The sequence below is a fragment of the Carcharhinus amblyrhynchos genome, chromosome 3, assembly GCF_965287045.1.
Source record: "Carcharhinus amblyrhynchos chromosome 3, sCarAmb.v2.hapA, whole genome shotgun sequence".
Classification (NCBI taxonomy): Eukaryota; Metazoa; Chordata; class Chondrichthyes; order Carcharhiniformes; family Carcharhinidae; genus Carcharhinus; species Carcharhinus amblyrhynchos.
In genome coordinates, this window is record NC_137326.1 from 133,017,666 (window position 1) to 133,044,522 (window position 26,857).

The 26,857-nt window shown below is 46.8% G+C and overlaps 1 protein-coding gene across 1 annotated transcript in view; it reads right to left on the reverse strand.

The window, feature by feature from the left end:
• LOC145341267 (putative G-protein coupled receptor 149) overlaps positions 1 to 25,856 on the reverse strand; it is a 147,546-nt gene extending 121,690 nt beyond the window's left edge. Inside the window, exons 1-4 of the mRNA XM_080186192.1 lie at positions 25,846 to 25,856; positions 24,521 to 24,712; positions 18,592 to 18,697; positions 14,844 to 14,954 (exon numbers count right to left, since the gene is read on the reverse strand). Coding sequence (XP_080042318.1) covers positions 14,844 to 14,954; positions 18,592 to 18,697; positions 24,521 to 24,712; positions 25,846 to 25,856 — 420 coding nt within the window. The remainder of the gene's footprint in view (positions 1 to 14,843; positions 14,955 to 18,591; positions 18,698 to 24,520; positions 24,713 to 25,845) is intronic.
• Positions 25,857 to 26,857: the final 1,001 nt, after the last annotated feature.

Consider the following 26,857-nt stretch of genomic DNA (forward strand, 5'->3'; position numbering starts at 1 on the left):
CTCCCCACGCCCCAACCTTCCTCCCCACCCCTCCAGCCTCCTCCCCATCCCTCACCCTCTTCCACACCCCTCACCCTCCTCCCCACCCCTGAACACTCCTCCACTTCCCTCATCCTTCTCCCCACTCTCGCCCTCCTCCGTACCCTCACCCTGCTTCATATCGGATGACCAAGTGTGTCTCTTTAGAAATCTGGAAAACATTAGACCTTTGCTTCTTTTGGGTAACCAGATAAACTAAATTCACAAACAGTGGGATAAACTAAAAAACAGCCCCATGAAGAGATATTGTATCAAAGTAATCTGAATCTGGAAGGAAACATCAAACCAAAATGTGATTAACTGGGTCAGGAACCGACTCCAGGCCCAGCGGTGCCCAACGAGCACAGAAGGCCTGTGGACACTGCATGGTCCCTCTCCAAACGTAGCCACAGAAAAGGGGCAGACAGTCAGATCGGATGACCCTTTGACCACCCGCAGCCTGGATCTAGGAATGATCAGATTGGCCAAGCCCAGAAGTGGCCGACTAGGAGGTCCCCTGTCTGTCCCTGTTGTCATCATCATTTTTCTCACTCTCCTTGTCCTCTTCCACCTCCTCCTCATTGGGTGACCAACTGTTTCGTTATACATCTTTTTGTTCATATGTGGGACATGGGCGTTGCTGGTTCGCCAGCATGTATCACCCATCCCTAGCTGTCTGAGGGCAGTTGAGAGTCAACCACATTGCTGTGACCCTGCAGTTGCGTGTAGGCCAGACCAGGTAAGGACAGCAGATTTCCTTTCCTAAAGCGCATTAGTGAACCAGATGGGTTTTTCTAACAATCAACAATAGTATCATCATCATCAGTAGATTCTTGATTCCTGATTTTTTTTATTGAATTCAAATTCCACCATCTGCTGTGGCGGAATTCGCACCCAGGTCTCCTGAACACTAGCTGAGTTTCTGGATTAATAGATTCATAGAATCCCTACAGTGCAGGAGGAGGCCATTCAGCCTATCAACTCTCCACTGATAACAAGCCCACCTAGGCCCTATTCCCGTAACACCACATATGTTACCCTACTAACCCTAACCTACATATCCCGGGACACTAGGGGGCAATTTAACATGACCAATGCGGCTAACCCGCACATTTTTGGACTGTGGGAGAAACGGTGTGGAGATGCTGGCTTTGGACTGGGCTAAACACAGTCTCATAACACCACGTTAAAGTCCAGCAGGTTTATTTGGTAGCAAATGCTACTAGCTTTCGGGGCTTTGTTCCTTCTTCGGGTGAGTGACCTTAAAGCTAATGGTGTTTTACTATCAAATAAACCTGTTGGACTTTAACCTGGTGTTGTGAGACTTCTTACTGTGGGAAAAAGCCAGAGCACCTGAAGGAAACCCACATGGACGTGGGGAGAATGTGCAGATTCCACGCAGACAGTGTCCCAAGCCAGGAATCGAAGCCGGGCAGAAGTGCTGACCACTGTGCCACCGTGTCGCCCTAATATCGCTGGGATATCACCTCCCAGTGCTCAAACAATCATCTAACAAATTCCCTTCCCGCGCATGTGTTTGACCTAAATTGATACGATTGGCGTACATTGAGTGAGATGGATATTTTGAATTGAGTTAGGTGAAGAGTGATGGGAGGAGGCAAACAGGGAGCTGGGACAGCAGCTGCCACCCACAGGGCCAAATGTAATGTCTTTGGTGCTCAGTTTAACCAGAGAGAAGAACTCAAAGATGTGATTCTTTCTTTACTCACTGCTTGTCTGATTGTGTATAGTGCAGAGCGATCATAGAAACTATCTGCCTTCGTCCTTTGCCATGAGTTACTCACAGGAACTTAAATTACACACAAGCAGAGCAGGAACATTCAACGCTTATTACTAAGTGCTTTCTCATTCACTGTACAATTAGATTCTTGTTCTCCTGGGCTGTTTCATCAATTGCATTGTAGCATTAATTTTTCAGGTGGTTTTTTTCTGGAGAGTGTCTTTCTCAGTCTGGTTCAGCCTGTCCAGCAGAAAAGAAACTGCCACATTACACTCAGGGATTCGTATAATTCAACTCCTGATTAGAATCCACTTCAGCTGCAATTTTGAGAGAGGAAACACTCCCATTTTCCGCTTGTCTGATTGTGTAGAGTGAAGAGCTATCATGGTAACTGTCTGCCTTCATCCTTTGCCATGAGTTACTCACAGGAACTTAAATTACACGTTACACGCTAATTCAGGTCAACCATAGCTAACACACGTCCCTCATCCAAGACGCAGATTTCTCCGATGTGACCTGAATGGTTAAAAAAAAGGTCTGTAACTTCATTATACAATCCACCTCTGACTGGAGACTGAAGAAAAAGATTTACCTTTTGTAATCTTTGTCAAACTCTGTCTGAAATGAGCAAGAGGAATTGCATCCTTTATCCATAGACAGTATAGTGTAGTGACTTCAACACTTCAGCAGGCTCAGAAAGGACAGTAGGACTAGGGGGCACAGCCTCAAGATAAAGGGGGGGCGGTTTAGAACGGAGTTGAGGAGGAACTTCTTCACTCAAAGGGTGGTGAATCTCTGGAATTCTCTACCCGTTGAAGTGGTGGAGGCTGCCTCGCTAAATATTTTTAAGAAGCGGGTTGATGGGTTTTTGATAAGAGAAGGGATTAAGGGTTATGGGGAGAGGGCGGGAATGTGGAACTGAGCCACGACAGATCAGCCATGATCTTATTGAATGGCGGGGCAGGCTCGAGGGGCCAGATGGCCTACTCCTGCTCCTATTTCTTATGTTCTTATGTTCACTGCCCCAGGGAGCAGTGGATGCAGAATCAATCAATGGATTGAAGAAAGAGAAAGATAAATATTTGATCAAAAGCAGGATAAAGGGCGATGGGGAAAATGTAAAGTTAATTCATTAGTCACAAGTCAGCTTACATTAACACTGCAATGAAGTTACTGTGAAAATCCCCTAGCTGCCACACTCCAGTGCCTGTTTGGGTACACTGAGGGAGAATTTAGCGTGGCCAATGCAGCTAACCGGCACACCCTTTGGACTGTGGGAGGAAACTGGAGCACCCGGAGGAAACCCACGCAGACGTAGGAAGAATGTGCGGACTCCACACAGACAACGACCCAAGCCAGGAATCGAGCCCGGGTCCCTGGTGCTGTGAGGCAGCACTGCTAACCACTGTGCCACTGTGCTACCAGTGGTAGGGAAGTGGAGTTAGAATGAGATGGGGATCAGCCATGGTGATATAGAGTGACGGAGCAGGCTCGAATGGCTGAATTGCTTACTTACAGAACATAACTAAATCTTATGTTCCTATGTTCCTTTCTCGGCAGGTCTGACAGCATCTCTGGAGAGAGAAAGGGCCATCGTTTTGAATCTGGATGGCCCTTCATCAGAGCTGAAGATGACAGAAAAGGAGATGAGATTTATCCTGTATGGTTGGAGGCAGGCGGTGAAGCTGTGGGAGCTGGATATAGAGATAGTGGTTGGTGGTGATGGGAGAGATCGACAAAGATGCCACGTGCAAAAAGCCAAAGGGAATGTAAATGGTGATCAATGCTAAAGGACGGTGTTAATAGCGGTACATTAAGAGATCAGAATGTGTAATTAGTTAGATGCATTGGCCATGCTAAATTCTCCCTCAGTGTACCTGAACAGGCACCAGAATGTGGCGAGTAGGGGATTTTCGCAGTAATTTTATTATAGTATGAATACGGAGAGATCACAGATGGAGTTTAATCCGGACAAACGTGAGGTAATGCATTTTGCAAGGTGTAATAAAGATGGGAAATATACAGTAAATGGCAGAACCTTTAACAATATTGATAGGCAGAGGGATCTGGGTGTACAGGTACACAAGTCACTGAAAGTGGCAACGCAGGTAGAGAAGGCATGTGGCACGCTTGCCTTCATTGGCCAGAGTATTGAGTTTAAAAATTGGCAAGTCATATTGAAGCTTTATAGAACCTTAGTTAAGCTGCACTTGGAATATAACGTTCAATTCTGGTCGCCACTCGACCAGAAGGACGTAGAGTCTTTGGAGAGGGTACAAAAAAGATTTACCAGGATGTTGCCTGGTATGGAGGGCATTAGCTATGACGAGATATTGAGAAAACTTAGTTTGGCCTCACTGGAATGACAGAGGTTGAGGGGCAGCCTGATAGAAATCTACAAGATTATGAGAGGCATGAACAGAGTGGGTAGTCAGAAGCTTTTTCCCAGGATGGAAGAGTGAATTATTCGGTGGCACAGGTTTAAGGTGCAAGGGGCAAGGTTTAAAGGAGATGTACGAGGCAGTTTTTTACACAGAGGGTGCCTGGAACTCGCTGCCAGGGAGGTTAGTGGAAGCAGATATGATACTGACCTTTAAGAGGCATCTGGATAAATACATGAATAGGATGGGAATAGAGGGATATGGTCCCTTGAGGATAGGGGGTTTTAGTTCAGTTGGGCAGCATGGTTGGTGCAGGCTTGGAGGGCCAAAGGGCCTGTTCCTGTGCTGTAATTTTCTTTGTTCTTTATTCTCTTTGTAAGCCTCCTTGTGAGACTAATAAACTTCGAAATGGCAGAATAAAGGCAAGCAGAGTGTCAAAGGACAGCCTGAGACACGTAATACATCTCCCTATTGGGGTGGGGCAGGAGAGACTGAGGTATGGGAGAAAGATGGAAAGTGAGATTAAAAAAGAGTGGAAAAATGAAACGAATTTTAAAATTTATTAATGTCACAGGTAGACTTACATTAACACGGCAATGAAGTTACTGTGAAAATCCCCTAATTGCCACATTCCGGCACTTGTTCAGGTACATTGAAGGAGAATTTACCATGGCCAATGTACCCAACCAGCAAGTCTTTCCGACTGTGGGAGGAAACCGGAGCACCAGGAGGAAACCCACGCAGACATGGGGAGAATGTACAATCTCCACACGGACAGTGACGCGAGGCTGGAATCAAACCCAGGTCCCTGGCTAGCCACTGTACCACCGTGCCATCGACATGGAAGGAATGAAAATAAAAAAGAAAATAAATGAGATAAAATGAAACAAAATAAAACAAGGTGAATGGAAATGGGGTGAAGGTGGAGGGGGGAGTCCGTGGTCTGAAGTTGCTGAACTCAATGTTGGGTTGGAAGGTGCCCAGTTGGAAGGTGAGATGCTGTTCCTCCGGTTTGCGTTGGGGTTCACTGGAACATTGCAAAAAGCCAAGGACGGACATGTGGACTTGAGAGCAGGATGGGGTGTTGAAGTGGCAAGTGACAGGGAGATCTGGGTCCTGATTGTGGACGGACTGAAGATGTTCAGCAAATTGGTCACCCAGTCTGCGTTTGGTCTCTCTGATGTAGAGGAGACCGCATTGGGAGCAGCGAATGCAATAGACCAGATTGAAGGAGGTGCACGTGAAGCACTGCTTCATATGATGGGGGAGTTTAGGATCTGGGACGGTGAGCAGGGAGGAGGTAAAGGGGCAGGTTTTATGATGGCGTGGGAAGGTGCCATGGGCAGCATGGGTGAGATGTTGGGTGTGATGGACCTGGGTGTCTCCGAGAGAGTGCTCCCTGCGGAATGCTGGCAGACAGAGAATTTCTTTTCTCAGAAACTAGTTAGCTTTTGGAATTCTTGTCCACAGAGAGCAGATAATTATATATATATATATTATAGATTGAGTTAGAGGGGCTTTTAATTGACACAGGAACTAAGGGTTATGGGGGACAGGAAGGAAAATGGAGTTGAGGCCATAAACAGATCAGCTATGATGTTATTGAATGGCGGAGCAGGCTCAATGGATGGAATGGCCTCTTCCTGCTCCTATTTCTGAGGATTTCATTCTGATCTTACGACCTGGTGGCAAAACTGCGCACAATTTAAAGCTGCACCTCCACCAATGGCCACTAGATGGACACATACTACAATAAATCAGGTCTTTCTCGCGCCTGCTTCCGAATAATTTCTATAACCAATGGTTGACCATCAGACACTGGTCAAGACCATTCAGGGGCAATTCCTGCAGTATTACTGCCCCCCCCCCCACCCACCCCCACCACTCATGCACACAGTTGGTGCCATGAATAAAAGGATTCTGCATTTACGTAGCACCTTTCAGACATCGCAAATCACTCAGTGAAAGTGTCTCACCCAGCTCCAGCCTGACTGAGAAACAGGAAATGTACAACACAGAAAGAGGCCACCTGGCCCCACTGTGCCTATTCTGACCAACACACAGCCACCCAATTGATTTTCTTTTTAATTCTTCTCCGGTACGTGGGCGTCACTGCCTAGGCCAGCATTTTTATTACCCGTCCCTAATTGCCCCTTGAATAAGCGATGGTGAGCTGCTGTTTTGAGCCACTCCACCCCCTGCGAGAAACGATTACTCCACAACTCCCCTCTAACCCTTCCACCAACTACTTTCATAGAATCCTTACGGTGCAGGAGGAGGACAACAATCCCACGCAGGCCCTATCCCTGTCACCCCATATATTTACTTTGTTAATCCTCCTAACCACTAAGAAGACATTTTAGCACGGCCAATCAGCCTAACCCGCACATCTTTGGACTGTGGGAGGAAACCGGAGCACCCGGAGGAAACCCACGCAGACATGGGGAGAATGCGCAGACTCCACACAAGCCGGGGGTTGCACCCCAGTCCCTGGTGCTGTGAGGCAGTCGTGCTAACCACTGAGCCACCGTGCCGCTCACTGTTCCCATTTCAAATTGTTTGCTGTCTGCAGTATTTTGTCTTTGTATGAGTTTAAACCACAAATACAGGGTCCCTCTGTTGTCCGGGAACAGCAGGCCCCTGCTCAACGTCAGAAGAGTGAGAGGACAGAGAGGCCATTCAGCCCATCGGACGTGTGCTAGATTCTTTCCAAAGCAATGCAAAGTGAATCCCACCATGCCGTTCTCTGCCCATAATCCCACCTTTGAATAATAGTCCACTCTCAGCTTGGAGTAAAAATGCAATGATCAACATGGTTGAGGGAGGCATGTTCCCACCGCTGGTATCTGGCTGCCACCACCTGAGTGAAACATTAATGACTGCTCGGATGCAGGGTCGTGAATGATGTGAGAAAGTAACTCCCCCCCCAACCCCAACACGGCCACTGCTCGCTAAAGGACTGAGGAATGTACTTGTAAAGTCACAGTACTGGGGGCCAGCCACTGGGTGGCAATGCCGAGCTCCCATGGATCAGTCTCAGCAACGCCAATGGCCCGGAGTTTGTGTCAAAGGCAGCCTCTTATTTCACAAGCGGCGACACAGCAAACGTGTGAAGCAGTCCTCACCACTTCTTCCTGAGTGACAGCCCTTGACATCATGGCTGCATTTGACCGAGATTGGCAGCAAGGAGCACTAGCAAAACTGGAATCAGTGGGTATTAGGGGACAAACTCTCCACTGGTTGGAGTCATACCTGATACACACGAAGATGGTTATGGTTGTGGAGGGTCAGTCATCTCAGCTCTAGGGCATCTCTGTAGGAGTCCCTCAGGGTAGCGTCCCAGGCCCAACAATCTTCAGCTGCTTCATCAATGACCTTCCCACTATCATGAAGTGGGAAGCGGGGATGTTCGCCAATGATTGCACCATGATCAAGACCATTCACAACTCCTCAGATACTGAAGCAGCCCATGTTCAAATGCATCAAAATCTGGACAATATCCAGGCTCGGGCTGACAAGTGGCAAGTAACATTCACACCACATAAATGCCAGGCAATGACCATCACCAATAAGAGACAATGTAACCACCGTCCCTTGACATTCAATGGTGTTACCATTACTGAATCCCCTACTGTCAACATCCTTAGGGTAACCATTGACCAGAAAGTCAACTGGACTCATCACATAAACACAAGAGCAGGTCAGAGGCTAGCAATATTGCAGAGAGTAACTCACCTCCTGACTCCCCAGTGCCTGTCCACCATCTACAAGGGACAAGTCAGGGGTGGGATGGAATATTCCCCACTTGCCTGGATGGGCGCGGCTCCAGTAACACTCAAGAAACTCAACACCATCCAGGACAAAGCAGCCCACTTGATTAGCACCACATCTACAAACATCCACTCCCTCCACCACCAACGCTCAGTAACAGCAGTGTGTACTATCTACAAGATACACTGCAGCAATTCACCAGAGATCCTTAGACAGCATTTTCCAAATCCAGACCACTTCCATCTAGAAGGACATGGGCAGCAGATACATGGGAACACCATCACCTGCAAATTCCCCTCCAAGCCACTCACCATCCCAACTTGGCAGTCACTGGGTCAAAATCCTGGAATTCCCTCCCGAACGACACTGTGGGTCAACCCACAGCACATGGACTGCAGCAACTGAAGAAGGCAGCTCGCCATCACCTCCTCAAGGGCAACTGGGGATGGACAATAAAAGCTGGCCTCGCCGGCGATGACCATGCCACATGAATGAATCTTTTAAACAAATGTCATCTCACCAATGCCCTGTACAACCGCAGTAAAACCTCCCTACTTTTACATTCCGTTCCCCTTGCAATAATTGTCAACATTCCATTTCCTGATTTACGTTACACCCACATCCCTCTGTACCACCCACTTCTGCAATCTCTCTCTCCATTTAAACAGTGTACTGCTTTTGCATTCTGCCTGCTAAAGTGGACAAGTCTGCACTTTCCCACGTTATTCTCCATCTGCCAATTTTTTGCCCACTCGCCCAACCTGTCTATGTCGCTTTGCAGACTTCCTGCCCTTCTTGACAACTTACTTCCCCACCTATTTGTGTGAAGTTTGCACATTCACCTCGTGTCTGCATGGGTTTCCTTCGGTGCTCCGGTTTCCTCCCACAGTCCAAAGGTGTGCAGGTTAGGTTGATTGGCCGTGCTAAAATTGACCCTAATGTCAGGGAGATTCACAGGATGTGCGATTAGAGGAATATGGCCTGGGTGGGATTATGGTCGGTGCAGACTTGATGGGCCAAATGGCCTCCTTCTGCACAGTAGGGATTCTATGATTCTATCTTGGTGTCAATAGCAAGAAAGTATTGCAGATCCCTAACTGTGTTTTTTTTTCCCAAGTTTTTGTTCCATCAAAAAGAAAACAAATTCCAGTTGAATCCAATTTAACGGTGTCCAAGAGAGGGACAAACAAGATCCAAGTTGACAAGTTGAGGCATCACGCCCCATTCTGGGCTTGATCCAACACTTCAGTTTAGCCAGAAGGATGAGATGACTGAAAAATTGCATCATTCTATGTCTCGGTTAGACCTCATTGGCTACCGTGATCATTGACTCTCCCCTGCCAGGTAACTATTCTTGAGAAGATAATGGCAAAATAATTTTCTTGACAACTGGTGGCTTATTAGGCCAACCCCTAGGGCAGTTAAGAGTCAACCACACTGCCTTGGGTCATGCATAGGTCAGACTGAGTTAAGGATGTTCTTCCCCGGAGGGCATCAGTGATATTTTTTTCTCTAGTGATAACCTGGTAACTCTAATTGATCCCCCAATTTATTTAATTAGCTGAATTTAAATTCTTGAGTTGCTGTGCTTAGATATGAACTTACGCCTCTGCATTGTTAGACCAGTAGCGTAACAAAACAGTCATTGCCAGTAAAACATTCCTAAAGCTCGGATGAGGGTTACTGTCATAGATAAGCTGCGTTAAAGGCAGAGATAAATCCTTTTACTTGATTTTGATTTGATTTATTATTGCCACATGTATTGGGATGCAGTGAAGTATTGTTTCTTACACCACACAGACAAAGCATACCATTCATAGAGTACATAGAGCAGAAGGATAGGAGAGAGTGCAGAATGTAGTGTTACAGTCATAGCTAGGGTGTAGAGAAAGGTCAATTTAATATATGGTAGGACCATTGAGAAGTCCAGCGACAGCAGGGAAAGAGTTGTTCTCGAATCGTTTGGTAGGTGTTTTCAGATTTTGGTATCTTTTTCACAATGGAAGAAGGTGGAAGAGAGTATGTCCAGGGTGCGTAGGGTCCTTGATTATGCTGGCTACTTTTCGGAGGCAGCAGGAAGTGTAGGTGGAATCAGTGGATGGGAGGTTGATAGACTGGGCGATGTTCATAACCCTTTGCATTTTCTTGCAGTCTTGGACAAAGCAGGAGCCATACCAAGCTGTGATACATCCGGAAAGGATGCTTTCTATAGTGCATCTGTAAAAATTGGCAAGTGTTGTGTTTGGACATTGTAAATTTCTTAACCTCCTGAGAAAGTAGAGGCTTTAGTGGGCTTTCTTAATTATAGCATCAATGTGGAGGGACCAGGATAGATTGTTGGTGATCTGGACACCTAGAAACTTGAAGCTTTTGACCATTTCCACTTCATCATCACGGATGTAGAAAGGAACATGTCCTCGGCTATGTTTCCTGAGGTCGATGACTGTCTCTTTCATTTTACTGACATTGAGGGAGTCATACAGTCATTGCCAGTAAAAGGTTCCTAAAGCTCGGATGAGGGTTGCTGTCATAGATAAGCTGTGTTAAAGGCAGAGATAAATTCTTTTACTTGATTTTGATTTGATTTATCATTGCCACATGTATTGGGATGCAGTGAAGTATTGTTTCTTACACCACACACACAAAGCATACCATCCATAGGCTATTGTTGTCACACCAGTTCACAGATTCTCTATCTCTTTTCTGTACTCTGTCTCATCATTGTTTGAGATCCGACCCATTACGGTGGTGTCATTAGCAAACCTGAAAATGGAGTTGAAGAGGAACTTGGCTACAGTCGTAAGATGTATAAGGAGTATAGTAGGAGACTGAGAATACAGCCTTGTGGAGCACTGGTGTTGAGAATGATCGTGGAGGAGGTGTCATTGCCTATCCTTACTGATTGTGGTCTGTGTGTTAAGAAGTTCAGGACGCAGTTATAGAGGGAGGAGCCGAGGCCTAGGCCATGGAGTTTGGATATGAGTTTTGTTGGGATAATGGTGTTGAAGGCTGAGCTGTAGTCAATAAATAGGAGTCTGAAATAAATGTCCTTGTTGACCAAGTGTTCCAGGGTTGAGTGTAGGGCCAGGGTCTGCTGTGGACTTGTTGTGGCGATGGGTGAACTGCAGTGGACACAGGTAGTCTGGGGGATTGGATTTGATGGGGGCCATGACTAGTCTTTTGAAACACTTCATAATGATGGATGTTGGAGCCATCAGGCAATAATCATTATGGCACACTGCCTGGCTTTTTTTCAGTACTGGGATGATGGCCGTCTTCTTGAAGCAAATAGGGATCTCAGATCGGAGCTGATCCACACAGGATCTGAGTGCCCATCCGGTTCTCCCATCCAGGCCAGTTGTTTTCCGAGAATTAACTTTCAAGAAGGCCAATCTAACACTTATGATGGTGACCTTGGATACCAATTCGGCCAAGACATTTGGGACGGTGGTTGGCGGGGGGTTGGTGGTGGTGGGAGGGTTGGGGGGGATGGGGATGGGGAGGGGCTGTAGGCGGGGGACATCCTCTTGCTGATCTCTTCCTCAAAATGGACATTGAATGCATTGAACTCATTGGGGAGGGGTGCATTGTTGCTGGCGATTCGACATATCTTCACCTTGTAACTTGTTACGCCACGTAGACCTTCCCATAATCAGTGGGTGTTGGTGTGGCTAGCCTGGGACTCTAGTTTGGTCTGGTACTGTCACCAAGGATGAAGGAGGTCCTTGTAATGGAGAAGATTTGTGGCTGAAAGTTAATCTCAGGACCGACTAGGGTGTGCATTGGGTGAGGGGAATAGCAAAGATGCACTTACAGGAAAGTACATGAGGCAGAAAGAACCAGCAGGTTATGTTGACAGGGTTAGATGAAGTACAGTAGAAGGAGGCTCACGTGGGATATAAACACTGGCATGAATCCTTTGGCTGAATAATTTGCTACTTGAGTTGAAAATACTTTGTAATACTGAGCAGTTTTAAGTTTATTTATTAGTGTCACAAGCAGGCTTACATTAACACCGCAATGAAGTTACTGTGAAAATCCTCTAGTTGCCATGCTCCAGCACCTGTTCGAGTACACTGAAGGAGAATTTAGCATGGCCAATGCTCCTAACCAGCATATCTTTCGCATTGTCAGAGGAAATTGGAGCACCAGAGAAAAGCCACACAGACACAGGGGGAACGTGCAGACTCTGCACAGAAAGTGACCCAAGCCAGGAATCGAACCTGTGTCCCTGGCGCTGTGAGGCAGTAGTGCTAACCACTGTGCCAACCACACATGAGACATGTTGAGGAATTTCTGAGAGATACAGTTAGGAAGTAAATAAAAACAAGTCTTTTTTTTATAGCTCACAAAATGATCCTCCAAGTATAATCCATCCACAGATGGGAATACTTATGTTGGCTTTTCTTCTCCTACACACTCACCCATCCATCCAGATTCCCCATGGGATCCTGGGCCAGATGTGTCTGGAGGCCAAGAATCAGGCTAGACAGACTCTCGGTGCTCTGGCTTCCACACATATCACTGTCAGCCAGCTTCTGGGAAGCACGTCTTATTGTTGAGGTCTTTCATCCACAAGTGTCAAATTCTGACCTTGAGATGCTTACTGTCAAGCCATTTTTTTCAAAGCATTGATAAAGGTTTACAGAGTATCAGATAAGGTCATTTCAAAAAATTGAGGAATGTTTGGTGTTTTTTGATTTGATTTGATAGATTATTGTCACATGGATTAGCATGCAGTAAAAAGTATTGTTTCTTGCACGCTGTGCAGACAAAGCAGGTCGGTCACAGAGAAGGAAATGAGAGAGTGCAGAATGTAGTGTTACAGTCATTACAGAGCTATGAGTGTTACAGAGTTATGAGTTACAGTGTTACAAAGGTTCACTAGGCTGATACCGGAGATGAGGGGATTGGACTATGAAGAGAGACTAAATAGACTGGGTCTGTACTCGTTGGAGTTTAGAAAGATGAGGCGGGGATCTTATAGAGACGTATAACATAATGAAAGGGATGGATAGGGTAGAGGTAGAGAGATTCTTCCTGCTTAGAAAGGATAGCAGGACTAGAGGGCACAGCCTCAAGATAAGGGGGGGAGCAGTTTAGATCGGAGTTGAGGAGGAACTTCTTCACTCAAAGGGTGGTGAATCTCTGGAATTCTCTGCCCGTTGAAGTGGTGGAGGCTACCTCGCTAAATATATTTAAGTCACAGGTAGATAGGTTTTTGACAGACAAGGGAATTAAGGGTTATGGGGAGACAGCAGGAAAGTGGAACTGATCCATTTCAGGTCAGCCATGATCTTATTGAATGGCGGGGCAGGCTCGAGGGGCTAGATGGCCTACTCCTGCTCCTATTTCTTCCTTATGTCATAGCTAGGCTGTAGAGAATGATCAATTGAGTGCAAGGTAGATCCATTCAAAAGTCTAATGGCAGCAGGGAAGAAGCTGTTCTTGAGTCAGTTGCTACAAATTTTCTCAAATTTTTGTATCTTTTTCTGATGGAAGTGGAAGAGAGTATGTCCAGTGTGTGTGGGATCCTTAATTGTGCTGGCTGCTTTTCTGAGGCAGTGGGAAGTGTAGACAGAGTCAACGAATGGGAGGCTGGTTTGTGTGATGAATTGGGCTACATTCGTGACCTTTTGGAGTTTCTTGCCATCTTGAGCAGAGCAGGAGCCATGCCAAGCTGTAATACAACCAGAAAGAATGCTTTCTATGGTGCATCTGTAAAAGTTGGCGAGGATCATAGCCGTCATGCCAAATTTCCTGTTACAATGCGTGACCCATTGATCTTAACATTTCAAAAGGTCATGAATTCAAATCCCATTCTGGAGATTTCAGCTTATATTCTAGACTGACGCACCAATGCAGTCCTGAGGGAATCCCACACCATTTAAGGTAGCGAGTTCTGGGTGAGGCCCTGTCTCAGGTAGGCATAAATAGTCTCCTTGCACAATTTCAAAAAAGAACAGGGGAGTTCTCCCTATTGTCCTGGCCAATATTTATCCCTCAATAAACAGAAAAAAACAGATTATCTGGTTATAATTTGTGAGGAGGCGGTGGTATTGTCGCTGGGCTAGAGGTCCAGGGTAACACTCTGAGGACCTGGGTTCGAATCCCATCCCACAAGATAAAATGTGAATTCAATAAAAATCTGGAATTGGAAACCTCATAGCGACCATGCAGCAGGTGGTCAGGAAGGCGAATGGGATGCTGGCCTTCATAGCGAGGGGGATTGAATATAAAAGTAGGGAGGTCTTGCTGCAGCTGTATAGGGCATTGGTGAGGCCGCAGCTGGAGTACTGTGTGCAGTTTTGGGCGCCGCACCTGCGCAAGGATATTTTGGCCCTGGAGGGAGTGCAGAGGAGGTTTACTAGGCTGATACCGGAGTTGAGGGGATTGAGCTATGAGGAGAGGCTGAATAAACTAGGCTTGTACTCGTTAGAGTTTAGAAGAATGAGGGGAGATCTCATTGAGACGTATAAGATGATGAATGGGATGGATAGGATAGAGGTGGAGAGACTCTTCCCGCTCAAAAAAGACAGTAGGACTAGGGGGCACAGCCTCAAGATAAAGGGGAGGCGGTTTAGAACGGAGTTGAGGAGGAACTTCTTCACTCAAAGGGTGGTGAATCTCTGGAATTCTCTGCCCGTTGAAGTGGTGGAGGCTGCCTCGCTAAATATTTTTAAGAAGCGGGTTGATGGGTTCTTGATAAGAGAGGGGATTAAGGGTTATGGGGAGAGGGCGGGAAAGTGGAACTGAGCCACAACAGATCAGCCATGATCTTATTGAATGGCGGGGCAGGCTCGAAGGGCTAGATGGCCTACTCCTGCTCCTATTTCTTATGTTCTTATGTTCTTATGAAACCGTTGTCGATTGTATTGAAAACCCATCTAGTTCACTCATGTCTTTCCTGGAAGGAAATCTGCTGTCCTTACCTGGTCTGGCCTACGTGTGGTTCCAGGCCCGCAGCAATGTGGCTGACTTTCAACTGAAAAGGGAATGAGGAACAAGTAATAAGTATCGGCCCAGCCTGCGACACTCAGGTCCTGTAAAATGAGTTTATAAAAATCATTGAGGTGTTTTTGAAAGTTTGCTAATTTAACCACATTACCTACATGATAGCAATGACTGCATTTCATTCGCTGCTTGTGTGTTTTGGGATGCCTGAGGCCAGGAAAGGCGCTATAGAAATGCAAGTCCGTGTTAAAGATAGTGCTGCCAAATCTTTATTCTGTTGATTAAAGAACCTAGTTTCATTTCAGCTGATGCTTAGAGAAAATCCCTTACAGGGCTGGGACCAAAATGTGCTGGGAACAGTATCGATAGTTTCTCAGTTCCCACACTAACTTGGCCGTGAGTGAATGGGAGGGACTGGCTGTTAGAAGAAATAAAGAAGGAAAGGTGTGAGTGTAGAGAGAGCGCCTTTGCACAAACGACAGGACCTGCCAACCTGCTTGCACCAATCAAGTACCTCGGAAATGGAGTCACAGTCGTGAGGTAGGAAACGCAGCGGCCAATCTGCAAGCACGTTTGTGTCTGGATAGCCTGCTCTATTTCAGTGCTGTCGGCTGAGGGAGAAATATTAGCCCCAGGTGAGCGGAAGTTGGGTATGGAGTCAGTCCTAAGGTGACTTTGTGGTTGCGTTGGAGAACAGATCCAGCGGCCTTTGGCAAGTTTGAAATGGCTTGAAAGGGTGGGAGACGTGAAGACATTCTTTTCGTGTAACGATAGACGTTTAGAGCAATTATGGTTAGGTATGACAATTGCCATTCCAGTTCCTGACCGGCATTTCACAGCAGCGGGGTGCATGACCCAAGATCTTGTATGTAATTTGCACGGGTCATGTTTTCATTGGTTGTCTAGACGCGTCTAGAGTTCATTACCACACACAGATTAAAACCCTGATTAAACTCATTTTTATGGACCTTACTGAGTGAACTCAACCTGTAATTTGATGGGTTCAGCCTGTATTTACTGCGGAGTTTTGATACATGTGATTTAAAACAAAGCAAAATATGGAGCGCGCCAGATATCTGAAGCAGAAGCAGAGGATGTTGGAAAGTGTTCAGTCGGTCAGGCAATGCGTGTGCGTAGAACCAGCACCATTTCACAAGCTCACCGATGTGGCCATCTCCCCCCACCACCCACCTTCCCTCCCCACCTTCCCCCCTCTCCCTCCTCCCCTCAACGGCCTATTTTCCATCAGCAGGACGTGGCCCCGCCATTGGCCAGTGGCGGGTTCTTCCAATTCCACCAAAATCCACAAAGTTTTGCATTCTCTGCACTCTCTGCCAATGGCGGAATGGGCCATTTTGGGGGGGTGGTGGAGGTGGTGGGGGGACAGGTGTGGTGTGGTGGTGAGTGGGTGGAATTATGGGGGAAGGGAGGGGGGGTCACCATCAGTGGGACCAGAGGATCCCACCGGCCAGCAGGAATCATAGAATCCTACGGTGCAGAAGGAGGCCATTTGGCCCATCAAGTCTGCACTGACCACAATCCCATCCCAGGCCCTATCCCCAAAATCCCTCACAATAACCCGTTAATCCCTCTAATTTACGCCTCCCGGGGCACTAAGTGGCAAATTTAGCATGACCCATCAACCTACTTTGGACTGTGGAAGGAAACCGGAGCACCTGGAGGAAGCCCACGTGGACATGGGGAGAATGTGCAAACTCCACACAGACAGTGACCCAAGCAGAGAATTGAACCCAGCTCCCTAAAGCTGTGAGGCAGCAATGCTAACCACTGTGCCACCAGGTCGCCCACGGCAGGGCTGGAAAAACTTGATTTGTGTCCTCAAATATGGTGGGAGTTGGTTACCTCTGTTGCACACATTGTATTACATATGAAAATATTGTGAGATGTATTGCTATTGAGATTGACCAGTGAGTCAAGCAGCATAGAACGAGACCATTCAGCCCATCATATCTGTGCTTCTTTCAAGAAACTACCCAATTTGTTCCACTCTCCAGTTTTTTTTCTACACATTCTTTGACTTTGGGAAGTTTATTTTTGGAATATGTAGTTGAAATGGCTTCCATTACTCTTTCAGGCCATCGCTCCTGGATCACAATAATTCATTGCATTATAAAAAAGTTCTTATCATCCCTTTCTGGCGCCTTTCTAATTTTCACAGTGTGTGATCTTTGTGACTGGGTCTCCTGCCAATGCAAACAGTTCCTCCTTATGCATTCTATCAAAACTCTTCACAGTTTGGAACAGTTCAATTAAATCACCCTTTGACCTTCTCAGCTTAATGGACAGCATCACCACGCACTCAGATGCCCCTCATCGCTGGCAAGACCTGAAAGATTGAAAGAGCAGTTATGAAAAGCTAATTGATTCACCGTTAAGTAGCACATTGTTTGGAAAATACAGGCTTGCTGGGCAGAGATTTCAGAAATGTGGCCTGTATTTGCATCTGGAGATGGTTAGCGGAAGGGGAGGAACTTTCTCATCTGGACCTGCCTGCCTTGGGAGAAAGTGCCTCCAAATGATTTCTGATCTGGGGGTTTGGATGCTAACAGAAGGATCGCCTGCCACCCCCCGGCACCACCCCACCCCCCAAAACAGAGCAAAGGGAGCCGCAGGCTTTATCAGGTGCAGAGGTGGGTTATTTCAATGGCACTCTGCAGCTGTGTCCCAAATACGTTAAAAGCAATTGAGCAGAAAACAGCCCTCAAATCTTCACCCCTCAGATCTCCCGACCAGCCCAGCACTATCACCTTCAATCCTGCACACTCCAGATGTTTTAGTTACAGCTGAGAGAGCCTTAGATATCTATTGCAGCAGCTGCACCCATGGTCAAACACTGTTTGATTGACAGCCTTTTCCCTTAGATGTATTTCACAATTACTCAATGTTTATTTACGCAAGATAAAGAGGTCTCAAGTTCCCCAAGTAGGTTAGAGGGATGAGTGGGTAAAATATATAGGGATAACGGGTTAGGGCTTGGGTGGGATTGTGGTTGGTACAGACTCGATGGGCTGAATGGCCTCTTTCTGTACCGTAGGGTTTCTATGATTTCTATGATATTGATTAGTTAAGTATCTGATTGGATGGTGCGCTAATGGGGATGAAGTGAAGACAGTTATTTTTAAAGTAAGTTATGAATGTATGCCCATTTTTATATCTTTTCCACATATGCCACTGTTACTGTAGGGTTCATTGGTTCTGTACAGAGTGTGTATTGCGTTAAAGAGCATGGAAGTGCCATTGGTTAGCATGGAGGTTGTAGAGGGCATGAGGGAGGAGTGAGCGAAGAGCAGAGTTAGGATGAAAGGTATGGGTAAGAACTTTTAGACTTACTTTGCGAAGGTTTCCCCCATCCGGACAATGATTAAAGGCATGTCTGAGGGGCCTTGAACAATGAACCCTGGAAAACCTGGCCTGATTCTCTAAAGATTGTGGGTGATTAAGAGATGTTTATTCCGCCCAGTGGGGTTGACTAGGTCATGGATACAGGGTGAAGGTTCACGACACCTATGAGCCCACACCATTATCCGGCACTGATGAAATTGGTGGATACCAGGAATGGATCCGGGAATCCCAGAGTCAGACCCTGGTGGCCACTTTCGTACCCAGCTCCACGAGACCCCCAGCCTAATGTGAGAATTCCGATGTTTCAGATGTTGGAGGAGAGTAATGGAACCATTATGCCATTCCTTCTTCAAGAAACCTCACCTGTTTTGACTTTGAAGAGTAATCTCTGTCTCGTGTTCGTGTTAAAGCTGTCATGCGGTCTTCAGCTGAATAATTAGAGCTCTCTTGGCTAACTGAGGTGCCCAGTCTGAAAAGTAAGCGGTGACTTTTTTTTTACTGTTCTTTTAATCAGTGTAAACTTGAGGCATCAACTCAACGTTGAACTCAGGGTTCAAGTTTATCCAAGAGAAAGCAACATACCTAAAAATACTCATTTTGATTTAGCCATGTTTTATGTCTGTTTTATACATCAACAAATTATCCAAAAAAAATAGAGAATGATGCCAAGGTAAGCATAATATCCAACAAGCAAGGGATTCTAGGAATACAAGTGAGAAGTAATAATCTCGCACTCTTTCAGGAGAAAACACAATTAGGTCTATTGAAAGCTGCTTGTGACATTGCTTGAATATCGGTGTGTTGAAGAATCTGATCATTATCTGTGAAGTTGTCATAGTTTTCATTGAATCCTAGAATCAGACAGTGCAGAAAAGGACCTTCGGCCCATCATGTCTATACTAGCCCGTGAGAACATCTGAACTGCCACCTCCCATTTACCACTTTCGGATGGGATTTTCTGTCCCCCACCATGGAGAGGCGGTGGTGGACGGAGAGAGGAGAGTGGTGCGTCATCATCGGCAGGGCTGGAAGATCCCGCTGGCTGGAAGGGCTGGAAAATTCAGCCCATCTCACTGGCTGGATCAGAGAAAAAGGGGCAATATTGGAGTTGGAATGTGCCTTTGCCAGTCATCCACTACAGACGGGAGCGGTCACAGACTCTGAGATCTACAGCACAGAATGAGACCCTTTGGCCCATCAAGCCTGTGTCACCATCAAACAGCAATCTGCCCAAAAGAGAACAACCTCCCAGATGGAGAATCACAACCAACTTTTACAGTTCATGCCTCAGTCTGTAATTCTCTCGCATGTCATCACACATGACAGGTGTGTTTATTATTTGAAAGTCATGCATTGGTTGTACAGCACTTCTGGACACCTTGAGGCAGTAAAAGGTGAAGCAGAGCTGTTAGTGTTATCACTGCTAAAGGTTGGGGGTTGGTTTAGCCCAGTTGGCTGCACAACTGGTTATCGAGAGAGTAGCCTAACATCACCTGGGATCAAATCTTTATCTTTAGTGCTAACTAGTGGCGGTTTAAACTGAGCATCACCACCCCTCAGGCAAGGTTGAGAAGGTGGGGCCCACATGAATAACCTGAGCCGGTACAGGAATTGAACCCACACTGTTGGCGTTGCTCTTCATCACTAAGCAACCATTCAGCCGACTGAGCTAACTAACTATAGTATAACATGTGAGGCAGCCATTTTTCATATCGAGAACTTCCAAAACAGCACCCTGATAATGACCAGATAATCTGATCAGAAAGGTTTACTGAGGGCTGCTGTTAGAACCATAAAATCCTTACAGTGCAGAAGGAAGCCATTCGGCCATCAACAGTGTACTAACTCTCCAAAACGGCATCTCACCCAGACCCACTCCCACCACCCCCAATAGCATGGCACATTCACCATGGCTAATCTCCCTAACCTACATATCTCTGGACACGCAGGAGCAATTTAGCATGGCTAATCCACCTAACCCGCAGATCTTTGGCGTAAGATACCTGAGGAAACCCACTCAGACACAGGGAGAATGTGCAAACTCCACGCAGACCGTCACCCAAGGCCAGAGTTGAACCCGAGTCCCTGGCGCTGCGAGGCAGCAGAGCCAACTACTGTGCTGTCTATCATAGAGCTTTCACATCCACCTGAGTAGGCAGTTCAACTTAACCCAGGGCTCAGTTTAATACTTAATCCAAAAGATAGAAGTGTGGCACTCCCTTAGAACTAAGAATAAGGAACAAAGAAAATTACAGCACAGGAACAGGCCCTTCATGAACCATGGCCTGCACCAACCATGCTGCCTGACTTAACTAAAATCCCCTATCCTTCCGGGGACCATATCCCTCTATTCCCATCTTATTCATGTATTTGTCCAGATGCCCCTTAAAAGTCACTATCGTATCCGTTTCCACTACCTCCCCCGGCAATGAGTTCCAGGCACCCACTACTCTGTATAAAAATCTTGCCTCGATCATCTCCTTTAAACCTTGCCCCTTGCACCTTTAACCAATGCCACCTTGTAATTGACTCTTTCACCCTGGGAGAAAGCTTCTAACTATCCACAGTGTCCATGCCCCTCATAATCTTGTAGACTTCTTCAGGTCTCCCCTTAATGCAGGGACCTTCGAGGGAAATTTAATTGAAGAGTTCAAAACTATGAAGGTTTTTAATGGTTTATTTATTAGTGTCGCAAGGAGGCTTCCATTAACACTACAATGAAGTTACTGTGAAAACTCCCTCGTCGCCATACTCCGGTGCCTGTTCAGGTACACTGAGGGAGAATTTAGCATGGCCAGTGCACCTAACTAGCACATCTTTCAGACTGTGGGAAGAAAACCAGAGAACCCCTCAACCTCTGAATTTCCAATGAGAACAAACCAAGTTTCTCCAACCTCTCCTCGTAGCTAATGCCCTCCCTGCCAGACAACGTCCTGGTAAATCTTTTCTGTACCCTCTCCAAAGCCTCCACATCTTTCTGGTAGTGTGGTGACCAAGTCACAAGCCTCAACACTCAAGACTTGTGATCAAATGCCTGAAGTTGGGCCCAGATCCACAGCTCTGTTACCCACTGAGCCACGGTTAACATGTAGACTGTACACACTGTTTTGGCATTCAGACTTTCATTAATCATGTTTGTCTTTTCAGCCTTCGGCTGGGTTGGCTCTCTGATTATTTGGTGGTAAGTCCAACACAAAGTAATAAAAGTTCAACATTGCTGAAGCCAAGTTGCTCTGACTGTTTAATCTTTCTCTATGTTTGGATGGGCGCCTGTGTGTTAAATTGTTTTTTTTTCATTAGTGTAAGAGATGCAGCATTCCTTTGGTGATTTTGAAGCCAGGGTGTCCTTTCCAAGAACTTCTCTGCTCTTCAGACCCTTTACAAAAAATAGTAGCATCGTTGAAAATGCCCTTGAGTGTTAGCCAATGTACAATCACTTGCTCAAGAAACTGATCGACTGAGCTGCACTAAACGGCAAAGGACAACAGAACAAAAGAAAAATACAGCACAGGAACAGACCCTTCGGCCCTCCAAGCCTCTGCCAATCACGATGCCCGAACTAAAAGAAAACTGCCCTTACTCTCTCCATATCCTTCTATCCCCTTTCTATTTGTGTACCCATCCAGATGTCTCTTAAATGTTGCTCATGTGCCTACCTCCACCATCTCATCCAGCAGCGCACCAGCCACTCTCTGTGTGAAAAACTCCCTCCACACATCTCCCTTAAATTTTCCCCCTTTCACTTTGAACCTGTGCCCCTTTGTAATTGAGACTTCCACCCTGGGGAAAAGCCGTTGCCTATCCACCCTACCTATGCCTCATAAATTTGTAGACATGTTAGCTTTCTTTGATGGTTTGAACATAACATAAGAACATAAGAAATAGGAGCAGGAGTAGGCCATCTAGCCCTTCGAGCCTGCCCCGCCATTCAATAAGATCATGGCTGATCTGAAGTGGATCAGTTCCACTTTCCCGCTTTCTCCCCATAACCCTTAATTCCCTTGATTATCAGAAACCCATCTACCCGTGACTTAAATATATTTAGCAAGGTAACCTCCACCACTTCAACGGGCAGAGAATTCCAGAGATTCACCACCCTTTGAGTGAAGAAGTTCCTCCTCAACTCCGATCTCAACTGCCCCCCCTTTATCGTGAGGCTGTGCCCCCTAGTCCTGCTATCCTTTCTAAGCGGGAAGAATCTCTCTACCTCTACCCTATCCATCCCCTTCATGATCTTATATGTCTATAAGAACATAAGAACATAAGAAATAGGAGCAGGAGTAGGCCATCTAGCCCCTCGAGCCTGCCCCGCCATTCAATAAGATCATGGCTGATCTGTCGTGTCTCAGTTCCACATTCCCGCCCTCTCCCCATAACCCTTAATCCCATTGCCTATCAAAAACCTATCAACCCGCGTCTTAAAAATATTTAACAAGGCAGCCTCCAACACTTCAACGGGCAGAGAATTCCAGAGATTCACCACCCTTTGAGTGAAGAAGTTCCTCTTCAACTCCGTTCTAAACCGCACCCCCCCTTTATCTTGAGGCTGTGCCCTCTAGTCCTACTGTCCTTTCTGAGCGGGAAGAGCCTCTCCACCTCTATCCTATCCATCCCATTCATCATCTTATGTGTCTCAATGAGATCTCCCCTCATTCTTCTAAACTCTAACGAGTACAAGCCCAGTTTATTCAGCCTCTCCTCATAGCTCAACCCCCTCAACTCCGGTATCTGCCTAGTAAACCTCCTTTGCACTCCCTCCAAGGCCAAAATATCCTTGCATAAGTGCGGCGACCAAAACTGCACACAGTACTCCAGCTGCGGCCTCACCAGTGCCCTGTACAGCTGCAGCAAGACTTCCCTACTTTTATATTCAATCCCCCTCGCTATGAAGGCCAGCATCCCATTCACCTTCCTGACCACCTGCTGCACCTGCAAGCTGGGTTTTTGCGACTCATGCACAAGGACCCCGAGGTCCCTCTACACCGTCGCATGCTGCAGTTTTTCGCCATAAGTCTCTATAAGATCCCCCTCAGCCTTCTAAACTCCAACGAGTACAGACCCAGCCTATTTAGTCTCTCTTCATAGGCCAACCCCCTCATCACCGGAGTTTGAGTTATAAGGAGAGGCAGGATAGACTGGGGCCTTTTTCTCTGGAGTGTAGAAGTGTAGAAGGTTTAGGGATGACCGTATAGAGATTTATAAAATAATGAGGAGCACAGATCAACTAGATAGTCAATATCTTTTCCCAAAGGTAGGAAAATCTAAAGCTAGAGGGCATAGGGTTTAAGATGAGGGGGAGAGATACAAAAGTGTCCAGGGGTGCAATTTTTTCACACAAAGGGTGGTGAGTGTCTGGAACAAGCTGCCAGAGGTAATAGTAGAGGTGGGTACAATTTTGACTTTTAAAAAAGCATTTAGACAGCTACATGGGTAAGATGGGCCAAATGCAAGCTATTTGGGATTGGCTTAGGGGTTGAAAAAAATGGGCAGCATGGGCAATCTGGCCTGTTTCCATGCTGTAAACCTCTGTGACTCTAGAGAGTGATCAGGCCTCACACACCAGAATCCTGCACTGCCTTACAGTTTTTTTTAATTAGTCACAAATAGTCTTACATTAACACTGCAATGAAGTTACCGTGAAAATCCCCTAGTGGCCAAGCCAGAAATTGAACCTGGGTCCCTGGCACTGTGAGGCAGCAGTGCTAACAACGGTGCCACCCACAGCACAGACTGAGATTCGCACTCCTGTCTTGCTTGTACTGGGCCGGTGGAGGTTCTATTTCCACTCCCCAGCCTGCATCCCCTCTGCTCTTTCCCCATAACTCTGAAGGTTGTTTTCTTTTGAAGTGTTTATCTCGTTTCATTTCTAAAGTTGCAATTGTATCTGTCTCCTCCGCACTGTCAGGCAGCGCCTAACAGATCATAAAAAAGTCACAGCGTGAAATACAGTTATCCTCATGTAATCTCTATTTCCTTTGCAAATTGCTTTAAATGTTATATTCCAGTCCTGCCATTGTGTAACGATGCACTCTCAGTGACTTTATTAGCCAACAACAAGGTATTTATTCCAAGGCCCAACAAGAGCAGCAAGCGTGTCTGCTGCTATTTCTGGATTGCCTCTTGCCTAAGAGAACTCCTCCCCCCCTGGGCTTGATTCCCCGCTCTGAGTCCCAGTTGCCCACCTGGGCCAGGTGACCCTTGCTGCCCTGAAAGGGCCAATGCTGCCCGCTGGAAACAGTTTACCCCACGTGCGTCGTACGATTTTGAATGCCTGTATCAAATCTCTCCTCACCCGGCAGGAGTCAAACCATTAAAACCCTTCATAGTTTTGAACTCTTCAATTAAATTTCCCTTGAAGGTCTCAGCATTAAGGAGATTAACCGCAGCTTCTCCAATCTCTTCGCTCAACTGAAATTCCTCGCCCTGGATTCCATTCCAGTCAAGTCCCTGAGAAGATGCCAGTGTCACGGTGATAAGCGTGCAGCTATTTCAGAGAGTTTATTTTGAACAACCCACTCTGTATTCGTGCATCTTATATTTATGTAAAACAGCACTCTAATAACAGTGCTGGGAGTGGATGTAGCAAGTAGTGGAAATGCAAGTCAATCCCAATTGTCAAAGACACAAGTGGTTTGCCTTCCCATTGCTGTTTTAACCTCAGCTGTCATCAAGTGTGTGACAAATGGTTGCTTCTAATTATGCCACATTTAGAATTGTGATTGAAGATCGCCACAAAGGGTTGTGATTTTTCAGGCAAATTAATATCATTAAATGCCTAAAAAAAGGTCCAATCTAACAGAAGATAAAAGAGGTCTATTTTCCTCCTTGATGGGCCTGACCAGCTGGTTTGGGTCCCAGTTTTCACTGAGAGTTTCCATCAGACTGGGGAAGGGATTGATTTATTCCTGCAGCCAGGGGCCGTGCTGCTTTGTTTGTGGGACCTTCTTAAAATTGGACACTTGGGGCGGGGGGGTGGGGGGGTGGCATCTTGAACCCGCATCCGCTGTCCATGGGATCAGCGACAGAGATTCAATATCCGGCAAAACCCAGAATCTCGCCGATGAGATCCTCCAGGCAGGGTAAAGGTGAATATAACCTCCTGCGATGCCCTCTGGCATTGCTCCCGGCGCAGGCTGGCACCATGCCTTTGGCAAGCTGCCAGTGCCAACATATGCTGGGGACAGTGTCAGGTGCAGATGCTAGAGGGAGCCTCATGGTGGGGGGCTGGGGGTGGTGTGGGTGGTTCGGGATTCATTTGTATGGGCAGTAGCAACTGTGACAGATGGGGATGCCAGCAAAGGTCTTTTGGTTGGTGGGGAGGGTGCTGGTGATGGCTGTATGGGTGAGGTGGGTGCCCATATTGACTGGGTGGGGTGGGTGTAGGAAGGTGTTGGGGGAAAGAGGTCCAATTTTCAGGAGGGGAGGGAGGTTCCCGGCACTGACTGTATGGGAGGGGCTGGGAGGAGGAATGCTGGCTCTGACCGGAGAGTGGGGGAGATGGGGCTAAATGCCAGCTCTGATCACAGGGCCGGTGCTCTGTGGGGTTGGGATGGTGGTTATTTTCTGTTCTGATTGAAGCAGCCTTTAAAGATGATGTGGTGAGGCCCCACCCCTTACCTGACAGGCATGAAGCACACCCAACTGTTTTCTTTGGTCCGATTTGGAGAGAAATTCTCTGGGGAGAGACACAATGTCGGAACATTACCACCCTGCCTGACAATTGGAGCTGGCGAGGGACAGGCAAAGAACATAAGAACATAAGAAATAGGAGCAGGAGTAGGCCATCTGGCCCTTCGAGCCTGCCCCGCCATTCAATAAGATCATGGCTGATCTGTCGTGGCTCAGTTCCACTTTCCCGCCCTCTCCCCATAACCCTTAATCCCCTCTCTTATCAAAAACCCATCAACCCGCGTCTTAAAAATATTTAGCGAGGCAGCCTCCACCACTTCAATGGGTAGAGAATTCCAGAGGTTCACCACCCTTTGAGTGAAGAAGTTCCTCCTCAACTCCGTTCTAAAACGCCCCCCCTTTATCTTGAGGCTGTGCCCCCTAGTCCTACTGTCTTTTTTCAGTGGGAAGAGTCTCTCCACCTCTATTCTATCCATCCCATTCATCATCTTATACGTCTCAATGAGATCTCCCCTCATTCTTCTAAACTCCAACAAGTACAAGCCTAGTTTATTCAGCCTCTCCTCATAGTTCAACCCCCTCAACTCCGGTATCAGCCTAGTAAACCTCCTCTGCACTCCCTCCAAGGCCAAAATATCTTTGCGCAGGTGCGGCGCCCAAAACTGCACACAGTACTCCAGCTGCGGCCTCACCAAAGGAAAGGTCTGTTGACCTTGGGAGGAATTTTTTATGATTTCTGGGCAAGCGAGGCCATTTACTAGAAGGTTTATGCTCTTGCTCACTTGATATAAGTACCTGTGACACCAGCAAGAATTTCTACTTATTTACTCTATCACAGTGGCACAATGGTTAGCGCTGCTGCCTCACAGCGTCAGGACTCTGGGCTTGATTCCCGGCTTGGGTCACTGTCTGTGTGGACTCTGCACATTCTCCCCATTTCTGTGTGGGTTTCCTCCGGGTGCTCTGGTTTCTTCTCAGAGTTACTGTCTGTGTGGACTCT